At 38.3% G+C, this 14,288-nt stretch overlaps 1 protein-coding gene across 1 annotated transcript; it reads right to left on the reverse strand.

The window, feature by feature from the left end:
- Positions 1-5,452: 5,452 nt before the first annotated feature.
- Positions 5,453-10,298, reverse strand: LOC130469098 (uncharacterized). The gene is made up of 6 exons (XM_056838078.1): positions 10,094-10,298; positions 9,923-10,015; positions 9,689-9,784; positions 8,784-9,212; positions 8,593-8,667; positions 5,453-5,677 (listed from the first exon to the last, which is right to left on the reverse strand). The coding sequence occupies exons 1-5, from the start codon at positions 10,247-10,249 to the stop codon at positions 8,632-8,634; spliced, it is 810 nt and encodes a 269-aa protein (XP_056694056.1). The 5' UTR covers positions 10,250-10,298; the 3' UTR covers positions 5,453-5,677; positions 8,593-8,631.
- Between the last annotated feature and the right edge of the window lie 3,990 nt (positions 10,299-14,288).

The following is a 14,288-nucleotide window of genomic DNA, read 5'->3' on the forward strand; positions in this document are numbered from 1 at the left end:
GACTCCGTTAGGGACAACTCCGTATCGGTTGGTGTACGGCAAAGCTTGTCATTTACCGGTTGAAATGGAATATCTCTCCAAATGGGCCGTCAAGGAGATCAATATGGATTTAGAAGCGGCCGGTGAAGCGAGACTTCTTCAATTGAATGAGCTAGATGAACTTCGGTTTGAAGCTTACGAGAATCATAGGCTCTATAAGGAGCAAACGAAGAAGTTTCATGATAAGATGATCCAGAAACGAGAGTTCAACATCGGTGATAAGGTCTTGCTTTATAATTCACGATTACGGCTTTTCCCAGGAAAGCTTAAGTCTAGATGGTCCGGACCCTTTACTGTCACCGACGTCAAGGAACATGGAGCTATTGAGGTTGCTAGTGACAATGGCACCAAATTTAAAGTGAATGGTCAACGTTTGAAGCTATACAGTGAAGGAGCGTTTATCGGAAAATTGGAGACAATCTATCTCTCCGATCCTCCCATCGACGCTTGATTTTTGAGGTTTGGAGTCAAGCTAATGACTTAAAACGAGCGCTTATCGGGAGGCAACCCGATCTCTAACTCTCTCTCATTTCAATTTTTTTTTTTTTTTTTTCAATTATTTCTATTTTTTTTTTTTTTTTTTTTTTTTTTTCATTTATCTGGTTAATTTATTTTTAGTTTATTTTATTATTAGTTTAGTTTTTCGTTCATCGTTTTTATTTATTTATTTTGTTTGTTTAATTTACTAACAAAACTAACATTTGTGTCTAGTGATGTTTGGGTCTATTTTGAAGGTTTTGTAGGCACGAGATCAAGTTTTTAGTGTTCAATTCAGGTAATTCCGGAGTTTCAATGCATCGATAAGCCACGCTAGGAGCAAGTGGCAACGAGCATTGTGGGCACAGCCCACCCTCGCAGCTCCCAACGTCGAGCTCGCGCGCAGCCCACCCTCGTTGTGGGCGCAGCTACCCCGCAGCCAACCAACTCCATCCCTCGCCCACATTCTGCCCGGGTCGCAGCATTTTGCTGTGGCCGCAGCGCAAGGCGCGCATCTCGCTCTCGCTGTGGGCGCAGCCTACCCCGCAGCCAGCTTACCTCCCCTCCCTCGCCCATTCTGCCTTGCTCGCAGCAGCTAGCTGTGCCCGCAGCTCGTACTCCCCTTCGCATAAAAAAAAAAAAAAAATCATCACAACAACCGTCCACTGCCTCTCTCCCTCTTCGAACCGCGACCCTGCGCACACCACTCAGCCAAACCCTCAACCACCCCACACTACCACCATCAGAGAGCCACCGCCGGCGCTGCACCGGTGGTCGGATTAACACCGCCCAACCTCCACTCCGTCCACCCTCTCTCTCTCTCTCCCTTCGAACCCACGACCCACGACCCATCACCCTACTCCCCTCCTTCTCCGACCCCTCAACCACCCCTACTAACCGTCACCACGCCCAACACCCGTCGCTGGCCGCCTGCAACACGGTGGTCGGCGCACCTTCGCATCACCAGACCCCCTTTCACCCCACAACTATCCCACCTTCAATAATATTTGGTTCATGAATTCCAAACCCTAACTTTTGAAATCAATTTGGGGGTTTTTGCTATTCTATTAATTGATGCAATTGGGTGACATTTGGGCATTATTGGAGCATACCACAATTGGTTTTCAATCATCTAATTGAATCCCTTGCTTGGAATAGGTGTAAGTGAAAATTTTTCTCCAATTAATTTCACTTTTGCCTCTACTTTGCCATATTTGGGAGATCTTGTTGCTTCATTGTTGGTGTTGGAGATTAATTGATTGATTATTGTGAGTTTATTGTGGCAAATTGTTCATTGATAATAATTGATCGAATACTTGATTGTTCTTGTCACAATTGTGGATTAGAATTGGTGAATTTTATGCTTGAATTTGGTGAACTTGTGTTGTGGTTGCCTCTACATTGTTGTCTTTGGTGAATTGGAGTGAGCATCATGATCCCTACCAAAAGAAATATACCAAAGGCTAAGGCGAATTCCACCGCCCTTGAGCCTAAGAAATCTATTGAGAAAAAGAAGCCCACATCAAAGCCTAAACCCGCACCCAAATCTAAAGACAAATCCAAGCATCGTGCATCCACTTCCACTACACCCCCACCGTCACCCCCTACAAATGACCCCACCCCTCCTCCATCGTCTCATCAATTCACATTCCCTTGGCTTAGCGAAAGGCAACAAGCCTTTTGCATTGATTTGCAAAAGAAGCCGGTAAAACCTACTCTTTTATACTCACCGAAAGATGCAAAATTAATTGGTGTTGATGATTGCCTTCAAGGGATTGCAAGAAAATATGGATGGACCAAGGTGTTGAATATGCAATATGATACTTATCCGAAATTGACATATGAGTTCCTATCCTCCTTTGTTGTTGGTTCGGGTGAAGGTGATGTCGTTTTTTATCTAGGTGGTGTGAAAAGAGTTATGTCTTGGAGCGAGTTCAACAATGTTTTCGGGTGGCCAAAGGATGGTGATATTGGCCCGGATGAATTTGGCGAATTTGATGCGGACTGGGAAGATGGTTATTTTGACAAAGGCTCCTTTTGGGAGGAACTAACAGGTCGGGATGATTGGAAAGTGGGGCATAGCCGAGCATTATCTATAGTGAATCCTGCCATCCGACTCTTTCACAGGTTTTTACTACAGGTGCTTCACCCGAAAGGTGAAAAGGGTCAACCCACAGATCAAGATTTGAAGTTGCTTTGGTGGTTCCTTCGTGGGGATGTAGAGACCATGGGTCAATTGAACTTTGGCAAATTCCTAATGCAGGCGTTCCTTACCGAGAGGCTTAAAGCCGGTGGCAGCATAACCTTGGGTGCTTTTGTGACGGTTCTTGCCACCAAACTGAAAATCAACTTGAAAGGGAAGCGGAAGTCTCCCTCTACCAACCTCATCGACCTTGTTGCTATGAAAAGATTTGACTGGTTGAAAGCTCATGATGATTCTAAATATGCATGGTTTGTGAAGGGACTTGAACCAAAATCTGAAAGAATTCAACATGCCTTTTTGCCACACCCCCGAGCTCGTTTGGATCAACCTAACTCTTGGTTGTTTGGTCCTGACCCGCACCTCGGGAAGGGTGTTGCACCACGGATAACAAGGCCTTCTGTTTCTGCTCCCTTGCTCGAGCCGACTACTCCACTTGTGCCCATCGATCGTTCCATTTCTTTGGCTCTGGTACACCCTAGGAGTGTTGCAGCATTGTCCGTCGCCACCGATCCTCAGCCATCGGACTCTACCCCCGTGCCACTTGGGGAGTTTCGTAAGTTTCTCACCACCTTTGATACATTTGCCTCTGATGTTATTCGTTGTTTTGATACCCTTGGGCAGAGATTCACAGCTCTAGATTCGGAGGTCTCCACTCTTCGTCAACAGGTTGCAGCTTCTGGCTCCACCGCTGCACCTGTTAACACCACTACTGGACCAGCTTCGGTAGATGATGCTCATGCTGAGTGAGCTATCCCTCTCCTTTTTCAATTGTTTTATGTGTACACAGTAGGGACACTGTGTTCATTCTAGCTTGGGGGAGGGATATCTATCTTTATTGCTTTCTAGTATAGTTTTATTTTTGTAGGTGTTGTACGCTTTGTACCGTCCACTAGGGGTGGGAGTTTACGTGCAACGGAAAAAAATGTACTGCTTTCCTAGTATTATTGATTAGTTTAGTTGTTTTTCTTTACTTGCATTGCATTCATATTTCCTTATACCCTGCATAGTGAATTTGACTTTCAAACCATGTTCGGACTCTTTTTGACTCTTTGGAGCTTCTCTTGAACTTAGCTATGATTCTGAAATTCAGTCGGTTGTGCTATACATTGATAACTGCTTGGCATTGTGTGAACCAATTGAATGGTATGCGGTAAGATGTTGGTCTCGTATCAAGAATAGCTAGCCAATTATCTTGTAGGTCACCTTACTATGTGTTTGTGTGATTGATGTGACTTGTTATCGTATGATTTTGGCTTGAGATTCATTAGTAGTTTAGTTGCAACTCACGCATGCCGCGTATGACAGAGGCCATTCTCTTAGGAAGCCTTCAGACGAATTTAGAAACATCAGTTCCTGCCTTTCATACCCATGTTGTAGCTTTGTCCGTTTATTGTTTTAACTCCACAAATTGAGCCCTATTAGCCCCGTTGGTTACTTGTCCCGAGTCTAGCTTGGGGGAACTTCGGTGTTCGTAATGGTTTCGTTGATGTTGATTGATTGGCACACTAAGCCAATAGTTCGTGGTTCGAGGCTATGTTTGGATTTGTGGTTCGGAAATGATGTATATTATTGTCGGCACCCAAGCTTGTAACAGTTAGCATTAGATTTATTTATGTACTTTCGATTTTCATTCTTTAGTTTCATTCACAAAAAAAAAAAAAAAAAAAAAAAAAGAAAAGAAAAAAAAAAAAAAAAAAATAGAAATTTCAAAGAAAAATCAAAAATATGTTTTTCGTTTTTTGTATATAGTTTGAAGGCAAGGAAAGGGGATTGAACAAAGAAATTGACATTATATTATGTTTTTTTTCCCCTTGGTTATACTTCCTCCATTTTTTATTTATTATTGCACCATTTGGGTTGGGCACAAGATTTAAGAATGGGGGTTAAAAGGTGATAAATGACAAATATACCCATGTGATCTAAGTACAAATGTGATTTAACAAATGATGATAAGGATAGAAATGTCATTTTATGTGGATAAACTTACCAAAAAAAGGAAATGGTGCAATTAATATGCAACTTCCGAAAAAGGAAAACGGTGCAATTATAAAAAAATGGAGGAAGTATATAACTTGGTTGATTGTTCGGGTTTCATGGTTCGATGGAGTCACTACGGGAAAACACGGCATATTTTGACGCTTTTTCTGGAATATATTGACGCTCTAAAGCGTCTAAAATTATTATATCGACGCTTCTCAGGACAGTCGAAATTTTGATGGTCGATATTTTCCGACGGTTTAAAGCGTCGCTATTATTCCATTTTCCGCGCTTTAGAGCGTCGATATTTGCCAAATTGCAACAGTTTGTCCGGTCGAAATATTTCGACTATATATTCCGTCGCTATTTACTCCACTTTCGCGCAACACCAACGCATATTTCGACCCTTCACTCAGTCATTTCTAGTATAAACATTTTCGTTCCACCAAATCTAGACCCATCTGATGGTCACAATTTGATACTATATTTTTTTCCGCCAAACCAATTTAGACCCTTCTAAGAGTCACAATTTTATACTATATTTTTACCGCCAAACAAATTTAGAACCTCCTGATCACAGTTTCAAAGCATATATTGTTCTTCATTCCGGCCGACCTTTGCATAATAACATATATATATCCAAAAATATATATATATATATCTATATATAGTGAACAATAAAACTTAATCATTATCATAAAATAATAATTAATTAGCAACAATGTATTTTATAAAAAGTGCTAACAATCATCCACGCATTAATTTGTATTGTCAACTCAAACTGAAATAAAAGCAATACAAAAACAACTTTCTAGCATCATTTGTTCTACCCTGATCAACATAGTAAAAAACGAAAGAAAAACAACTTCCTAACTAAGTCTAATTAAGCAAATAAATCCTATCGCCATGATAGCTTAGCGCGCTTGAAGATAACTTGTTATCCCTCTAAGTTTCACCATTATAGCTTGAATCATCATTAATCTGCAAAGAAAATTTAATGTCAATTTTTTTTTGGTAAAAATCTATTATTACTAGTCACAACATCACCAATAACTCTCATCCATCTCAACGTCAGAAACCAGTAGAGCCGAAAAGAAAGGAAGCCAAAGGCAACCTTCAACCTACACACACACCAAAATCTATTGCACAAACCCACATCAGATAAAAGACTACAAATCCCACCCCATTAATCCAGACAATAACAAAGTCAACAAAAAAAATGCAGCAGTAACGGTTCTATGTATTTACGGTCCTGATGCATCACAACATGCAACAGAGAAACTGATGCAATCAGCAAAAAAACACAGTACCAGTACATTGCGATAAACTGTCAACAGGTGAGATCTGAAACTGAAGCTTACGATTACACCTAATAAACTGTAATCGTAATTGCTGTTATTAGGTGTCGTCCGATAAACTGTCAACAAAATTTAATCACTAAAGCAGCCAATGCATGCTGGACGAACGAAAATTCTACCAGATAGGATGATTCAAGATTCATTGAAGCTTGACTTGTTTAGTGAAAATGGCAGAGATCCAAAGTTCAAACTCCCCGTCTCAACGACCAAGATGCTAGTTTTTACCCCCAAATATTGCTTTATAATCACCCCAGTACCCTAGTAAAGAATAATGAATTGATAAACCGATTTTAATGGTCATCTTTGTCCTCTAGGTTTATTATATCCACGAAGAAAAGTATGAAAATCACAACAAATTTGACATTAGACTGATGTTTTAAATTAATCAATGAAAATGCATCACACTTCACAGCACAAAACTTATTTTAACATTCTGAGAGTTACCAATCGGATTCTAAATATTTCTTTAGTCCTTCCTATGTTAGAGTTCCTTTATTTTTTTATTATTATTGCTGCTTGTCTTTTCACCTATTCACTGTGCAGATAGTCTAAGAGCTTTTTTGTTATTTCAGGGGATCAGTCGGTTATAGAAGTGTTTTCTTCAGTGTCACACGGGGAACTGGATTCATGCACAGGGCATTCCAGGGTACAGATGTCTTGTTTACTCTCTGCTATGCGTCTTGTTTGCTGTAGTTACTAGATTCCTTTGACATTTACTATTGTATTTGTTATTTTATTTTGGCAGCTTATGGGAAGCACAGAGGCGGGCCCATTGGGGAATGTTAGGAAAGGAGTACTGGTAAATATTCCCTCGTTCAATTTTTCATAGAATTAATCTTAGTGCATTTCATTATCTCTTGGGATTACATTTGCAAACAACCACTATTTTGTTCACTATTGTGGTCAGCTTCAGATATTTAATGTTCTTAGTTTTGATCTTTCTTAACTTCTTGTGCTTTAGAAGTGGTGGAAGACCTGACAAACCTATTACGATCAACTATATCTGCTGGTGATGCACTAGCTTAACTAGAAGGAGGAACATTACTATTTTGTTTTGGGTGCTAAAACATAAGTTTTGGCAAGAAGCCTGTCCACACATCCCAAAATAAGTTAAAGGATATACAGTTAGATTTAATCCCATATTTTGGTCAGAGTTGTAAGTTTGTGTAACGTTTTGTTTAAGCTTCAAGTTCACAGATAACTTATATTTCAACGCGAAACACTCCTAAATTTTAGGCCTCCATTCTTCGAACTTCCTAGATCTCCTCTAATCTATGTTATCGAACACTAAACCTTAATCCCTCCAGATTTTGGATTAAAGAAAATTATAAAGTTATAAAAATCGCAGACATCAAAATGTTGTATGAACTTTGGCTAATTCATTTTCTAGGATAGTAGGTGTTTGAATTTGACTAGGTTTCCTACGTGTGTTATCACTAAAAATAATAACCTTGCCAAGACTTACAAAATTTAGGAAACTGAAGATCTTGCAAGCTAAGTTAAATAGCCCTGTCGCCCACTCAACCTATTGCCATTTGAGTTGTACGTCTGTGTCGTACACTATGTATGCAGAAATGGATGCAAATCATGCAATAAAATGACCAACATTGAGGATGACTCCTCGAGGGAGTCAACAGAGAGCTAGTACACTCCAAAATCAAGATAAAGACATTGTCTATCTAGATAATATTAAAGAAAAGCCAGTGCATCAGAGTTACTGGGACTATGAGGCTGCTACTTTATCTCAGAATGTAAAGGGTTTGGAGAAAAGAACAACACTTTGCTGTGACACTCACGCTTATCAGCCACTTTCCCGGAAACCTTCAAAGAAGGTAATGAAGAGAATAACCTTTTAGGAAATCCAGAGTACAAACTCAAGCATCAAGCAATATATGCCCAAAGTTATAATGGTAGGATGATACAGGATATGCAGCAAAACAAGAAAAGAGAATCAACCGGTTTCTTTGAAAGAGATGGAAGAAATGGAACTGGCTATTCATTATGCCATGTCCTGTATCATCCTACCATTATAACCAGTAGCAAAGTTCAGGTTTGCAGTTTTGGTGTGAGAGTAATTAGCTACATTCTGGTGGGGTTCTTATTTTGGTGCTGTTAAAAAACAGCAGCGAAACAAATGGAGCTTCAGTTAATACTTCATTACTTGGCCTATTAATTAATTCAGTACTTTAGTTAATTCTGATAACAATAGATTAGTGTCGATCACGATGCAGCAAATTCTTTTCTTAGCCAACATAGCCCAACAACTGACACCATAACCAAGTACAAAAACAAGGAAAAAAGGAACAAAAATGTAATGATAGAAAGTAGTGCAATCAATAAGTTCTTGCACACGCTCAATCAGAGCTTTATACAGGTTCAATAAAGTTACAGAACAGCAAACAAATTCAAACGGTATGGAAATCTGGCTTGTAGGTTCAGAATGTGTCCACAGAAACATAGGGTTATAAATCATGTTTATGGTAACAAATCGCAAAAAAAATCAAGCTTAGCAACATAGTTAAGTCCATATAAGTTTACCTTGCTTTTGGCAATAGTGTCCACATCTCATGTCTCGGCCTATTTTTCACCACTGCCACCAGAATCATCATTAATCTACAAAAACCATTTTAATAAGCCACATCGAATACATTTTACATTGAGTATACTAAAACAAATATTCAAATACTTAATCGGTAAGACATGCATGTTTCTAAAGCAAAATGACTAACCATATGTATTGCTGATTCCGCACCATCTAAAAGGTCTGATGAAACATTTCCTTTGCGTACTTCCTTCAAAACTTGTCCTAAGAAAGAAGCAATCATTTTAAATGACTGCGTTGTTTCATCAAACTTCGTGCTTAGAGCTTTATTTTGTTGTGCAAGTTCCTGATTTTGCTTCTTTACAGCTGATAGTTCACCTTTTATGTTCTCCACTTCCACGGCACCATTGTTAACATAGCTTGACCCTTCTTTCCTTAGCAAACCTTCCACTCCAAAGATGTCACTTTGTTTCACTCCAAACCCATAATTCAGAGGACGTTTAGGTATTTCACCTTTATACATAAGCCTATTAAAGACCTCATTCTCAATTTCAACCCTAGACAAGGAAGAAGAGGAACTCGCAAGGTTTTCTTGGACCTCATCGTTTGCTTCCTCCTGTTAGATAATATGAGAAGCGAATATCAGAAGTGTAAGCTCTAGAAGATAAAAGATCGGAGGCCTTGTTACATTTGTTAATGCTAATGAAATATATACATATATAGATATCAGAGGCCTTGTTTTAACTGATCTGATCAGCACGGATCTGATCAAAACTGATCTGATCGGAACAGAAATATTCAGAACTGATCAGTTCTGTTCAGATCAAATCAGTTCTGATCAGAACAGTGCTGATCAGATCAGTTCAACTACTGAGTGTATGAACTCGCCAGAGTGACACTATTTACCGATCCTGTTAAACTAAAGTGCAGAGTAGGATTCAACTGAGAAAATAAGCAAATAAGAATTTGGCCACTTTTCAAAAATTGAAATGTCTTCACATATCATGTTGGATACTATAAAAAAGAGAAATATTGAATTAAGGAGTTCGCATAGATTAGAGAAAGATTGAATAAGCTCAACGCAATGGATACCATAAATTGATGAGAGGGTGTGCCCTCTTCAAAGCTTCCATCTTTGGCATAAACTGATTTGTAAAATGCCAATTCGCTAAACTCCCCTTTCTTTTTCTGCAATTATAGGAAACAAATAAATAAACAAACTTGTGGAGTAGGGCTGATTATAGTATCTTTGTGTTTTATGTTCCTATCTACTTAGAATCTATAGTAACTAAAATGCAACAACTCAAAGAAGGTAGAAAATCATACCAAATCAGCTCTTCGATTAGCAAAGCTTGTAGCACCACTCTTGTGATTACGGTCTTGTAATGCTCGAGCATTTTTTCCAAGTTCAGATTTTTCCTAGTTTCAAGAAATCAATGTTAGCATGAATAAAATAAATTAAACTTACTAAATTTAGGATCTTTCGAGGTAACAAACCATGGCCTTTGGTGTAAACCAATATGTAACCAAATCCGACCAACTCTTAGAGGAGACTCCATCAGGCAGATTGGCAAAGTTCTGTTCTGGAGTTTTCACTGGATCGAAATGTTTTTTCTTCAATGTGTATCTATGCTGCTTCCATGGTCTGTCCATGCGGTTTAAAAGTGATGTGTTAACTAGCTCCCCATCAGGTATCACAAAATGTTTCTTCAAAGAAAAAGGACTCAATGTAAGTGTTAAACTGTGTGAAAAAGTATGTTGCAAGTATATAAAACGGAAGAAGTGCCAAATTATGTTGCAAGTATATAAAACGGAAGAAGTGCCAAACTTACCGTCAATCATGCAAACTAATTTAGACTACTTTGACCAATCAGTGATCAATTACAATCAAATGGAATTGATTCCAATCAAAAGATATTATATTTACAATTGCTCACCTGTCATTCTTTCTATTTTTTTTTCTGATTTCGTTTCATTTCTGCGACTGTGAGAAATAATAGAGATAATAATATGAGGGAGTTGTTTCAAAAAGATGAGCTGCTCTCGGCTGGGTTGAGTATACAGGAAGCTGACATCTTTTTTAAGGTTCTATTGGGTAGGAAGTTAGAGCAAGAGAGCTCTCGAGTCCTCTATTGATGCCAGTCATGTCACTACTCATTACTAAATTGGCAATCTAGAATATAGTAAATTGGCCTTAATTCAAACATCGTATATGTATTAAGGCTAAGAAATAGTATTAAGGCTAAGAATTGTTTAAATACAAGGCTCAAAATATTTAGTTAACTTTTTAAACTATTAAATTCCCGTGTAACTAAATAAATTAGAAAGTGTAACTTAGAAGTCTAACCATGGCCAATTGACAATAATTATTTAAGCTAGAAAGTGTTAAGATATATAGTGAAATATAGTACGGTAGTTCCTCGAATAATCGATGACACTCTTATGCTTTGAGATGTTAAACTTATGTAGTTACAGATGTACATTTCCCAAGGTGACTCTTTTGATGCATTTTTGTTACTTTATTTCTAATTTGGTGGTTTTTTTATTTGAATTTCTATGAATAATGGATATTGTTAATTATTTTGAAGTGAGTATTAACAGGAATTTTATCTTATTTGTCGATTAGAAAGATACTAGCATTCAAAGTAGTGCATTAGAGACGTGTAAAATGCAACTGAGTATGAGTAGTTCTCTTTGGAATGGAAGAATTTCATTGAGAATAATATGTTTTGATGATTTTGTTTCCATTTTATCCCCAAATGTGAACTCTTTAGGATTTATTGTTATAATTAATGTAAGTGTAAGAAGGATAAATCCACATACCCGAATAGCTTTAACTATATTAGCTCTTAAGTTAGCGTCCAGATCACGCCAACTATCCAATCCCACTGGACACATATCATCTATTTTTGCAATATCTCCAAGGAAACTCACAAGGATTTTACCACCTTTTCGAAGAGGTTGGTTGAATTCATTGAACTTAACAATGTATCTGAATCCCGGTGTATCAAGCCAAACGTCTCGAGGCATAACCGAACCTTTCACAAGGTGGTGTATTCCTTCAGCATCTGCCAGAGATATGGAGTTAAATGAGATAGAAAAAATCACCAATATAATTCACAGTTTCCATATTTAAATTAAGTAGAGACATGTTTACCTATAGCTATAACCTCGTTCTTCTCATCAAACTCCCTCTGATACGGCCAATTTTGAACAATAACTCGATGTCGAGGTATTGATTTTTTCACAGTAGTATCACTTCCTTCATTTTCATCCAATTCTTCATCACTCTCTGGAGCTGATTCTTCAGATTCCTCCCAGTTATAAGTTGGCATAACTTCAGCCTCAATATGATTGGATGGAGGAGATTGATTTTGAAATGCATTTTCACTCACATGCATGTAAGTTGGAGGCACCTGACCAGAAGCAAGCTTCCCGGCTCGATCTTTCCCTGACATGGTGATTGGTGGTGTAGGAGGTCGTGACATCACAGATTTTGTTGCCCTCATGGGTGCAACAAACGCTCTTTTTTCCAATTGTGGTTTGGTACCTGTGAGTGAAGCTTTTTCAGGCTGATGTCTAACTTTATGAAGTTGTTGGGCAGCTTTGTCCCGCTCCAGAGAAGGCTGTCGGGTAACTATGACAGGCTTCACAGTAGCTTGAGTAGTAGGCTGCATAGGAGGCTTGAGGATAGGCTTCACAGTAGGCTGAGTAGTACTCTGCAGGTTAGGCTTCACAGTAGGTTGGTGTGAGGCTGCAAGATTCGTTGTTGCTGTTTTTTGTGCTGCTATTTCAATGAGGTTGGGAAACAAAGGTCCTTTTGACCATCTACTTTGTGCAACCTTTGTTTGCGGTTGTGATGCTCCTGTAAGAGTTGGCGAAATTGATTGTGGTAATGGGTTAGAGGATGGTTTTGACTGGGTAACAGCTAGTTTTGATGATGTCTTAAGTTTTTGCTTTGAAATCATGGAAGTAGACCGAGGCATGGATGATTGTGATGCAATCATTGAAGGAGATGATGTAGAAAGGGTGGGTTTTTTAGCAGTTGTGGGTTGTTTGATGGGTTGTGAAACAGACCCAAATGATTGTGATACTCCAAGTGTTGGAGGGGTGAACGGTCCCCAGTTTTGGATGGATGGATCAGAAGATTTGGGTGATGGATTAGAAGGTTTGGGTGACTTCGATGCACCAAGGCTTGATCTGTCATCGGTAGCTAAAAATGTTCTTTTAGTACTGTAAGTCATGACTTTTAGTTCCTGTTCAGCAAGTAAGAAACACAATCAGCCATGAATAAAAAAAAATGATGAAACCAACAAATATAAGAATGAAACACTAAATAGTAAATAGGATATAAGCAAGCTGCATATCTGGGATTAATTAATACTTTGTCTAATCAAGATGATAGTGTAATTTGAACTAGTAAGGCCACAACTAAATACACAGCTCAAAATTCTTATGGACTACCGTAAAAAATCTAGCAGTGCAGTCAGCCAATAAGTTCGATTATGAACATAGAGACTCAATAATCAAAGAATGCAGAACCTAATAACATGGAATACACCATGACTTGGATTAAATAGAATATTTATCTTTACAAAACCATTATTCTTTCAGAAAAGAATTTGCTCCATAAAACAAAAAATACACTCTGTAAACATAATACTTGACAGGTTTGTGTTTCTTGAAAACAAGAAACTTATTTTTATCAATCAATATTAGGATACTATTAGTATTAGTAGTACGGTACTACATCTTTTTTCTTTTTTTAAGGGTACTATAACTCTATCTTAACATATAGTATATATATATACAATGGCGTTATCAGGAAATTTGGTGGCATTGTTTTCGTTCTTATGTCAGAGTTGGAATTCAGAATGTAGGTAAGCATGTTCAGCCCTATCTTTCTAGACTTAGGACATTATCTACCATCAACTAAAGAAGGAACAAAATAAGCAACCAACTCAAAAACCTTGTTATAAACAGATGGAAGCAGAAAACACTAACAAAATCCTAGATGGAACCACAGATTAGCAGTAAATTGACTCATACTTCTTTTGTCTAGAAATTCACTGATCTATAAACCAAGAGACAACTTCTCCTATAGAGAGAACTCCTGGCATATCAGCAAATGCAGCCAGGCTGCAATCTTACTAGCCAAGGACAAACTGAGACTGAATCCCGATGCACACCAAGTTTACTCTGGGACCCTTGGACAAGAACAAATCCAAAAACAGTACATCAATCTAGAAAACTGTTATCTTTACAAGACTGTCATCTTGATTAAACGAAATTTGACAAAGAAAACGAACCTGTTCTTGCAAATGATCAAAGTACTAGTAAGGGTGTTAAATCTGCTGGTAAATTAGCTGGGAAGAAGAGGCGTGGTGGTACTCTGGTGTTAAACAAGTCTGAGGTGCAAGTCAATGAGGGCGATGCAAATAAAACGAATGTTGATGGTGGAAAGCAGATCAGTACTAAGTCCAATTTGACAATCAATGAGAGTGATGCAGTTAGTAAGGGTGGAAAACATGCTGGTAAAATAGCGGGGAAAAAGAGGCGTGGCACACTAGTGTTAAACAAGACTGATGAGGTGCAAGACAATGATGAATGTATCAGAAGTAAGCTGTTTGTTGATAATAATGAAGATGTAAGTAAAGATGGAACCAGTAAGTCGAATTTGACAGCAAATGAG

This window comes from Spinacia oleracea, chromosome 3 (genome assembly GCF_020520425.1).
Source record: "Spinacia oleracea cultivar Varoflay chromosome 3, BTI_SOV_V1, whole genome shotgun sequence".
NCBI classification, from domain to species: Eukaryota; Viridiplantae; Streptophyta; class Magnoliopsida; order Caryophyllales; family Amaranthaceae; genus Spinacia; species Spinacia oleracea.

Coding starts and splice junctions, on each gene's coding strand:
- LOC130469098 (XM_056838078.1), bottom strand. CDS start 10,249: ATGGACAGACCATGGAAGCAGCATAGATACACATTGAAGAAAAAACAT. Junction 9,213..9,688: donor CACCCTCTCATCAATTTATG/GTATCCATTGCG, acceptor ATTATCTAACAG/GAGGAAGCAAACGATGAGGT. Junction 8,668..8,783: donor CGGAATCAGCAATACATATG/GTTAGTCATTTT, acceptor TGGTTTTTGTAG/ATTAATGATGATTCTGGTGG.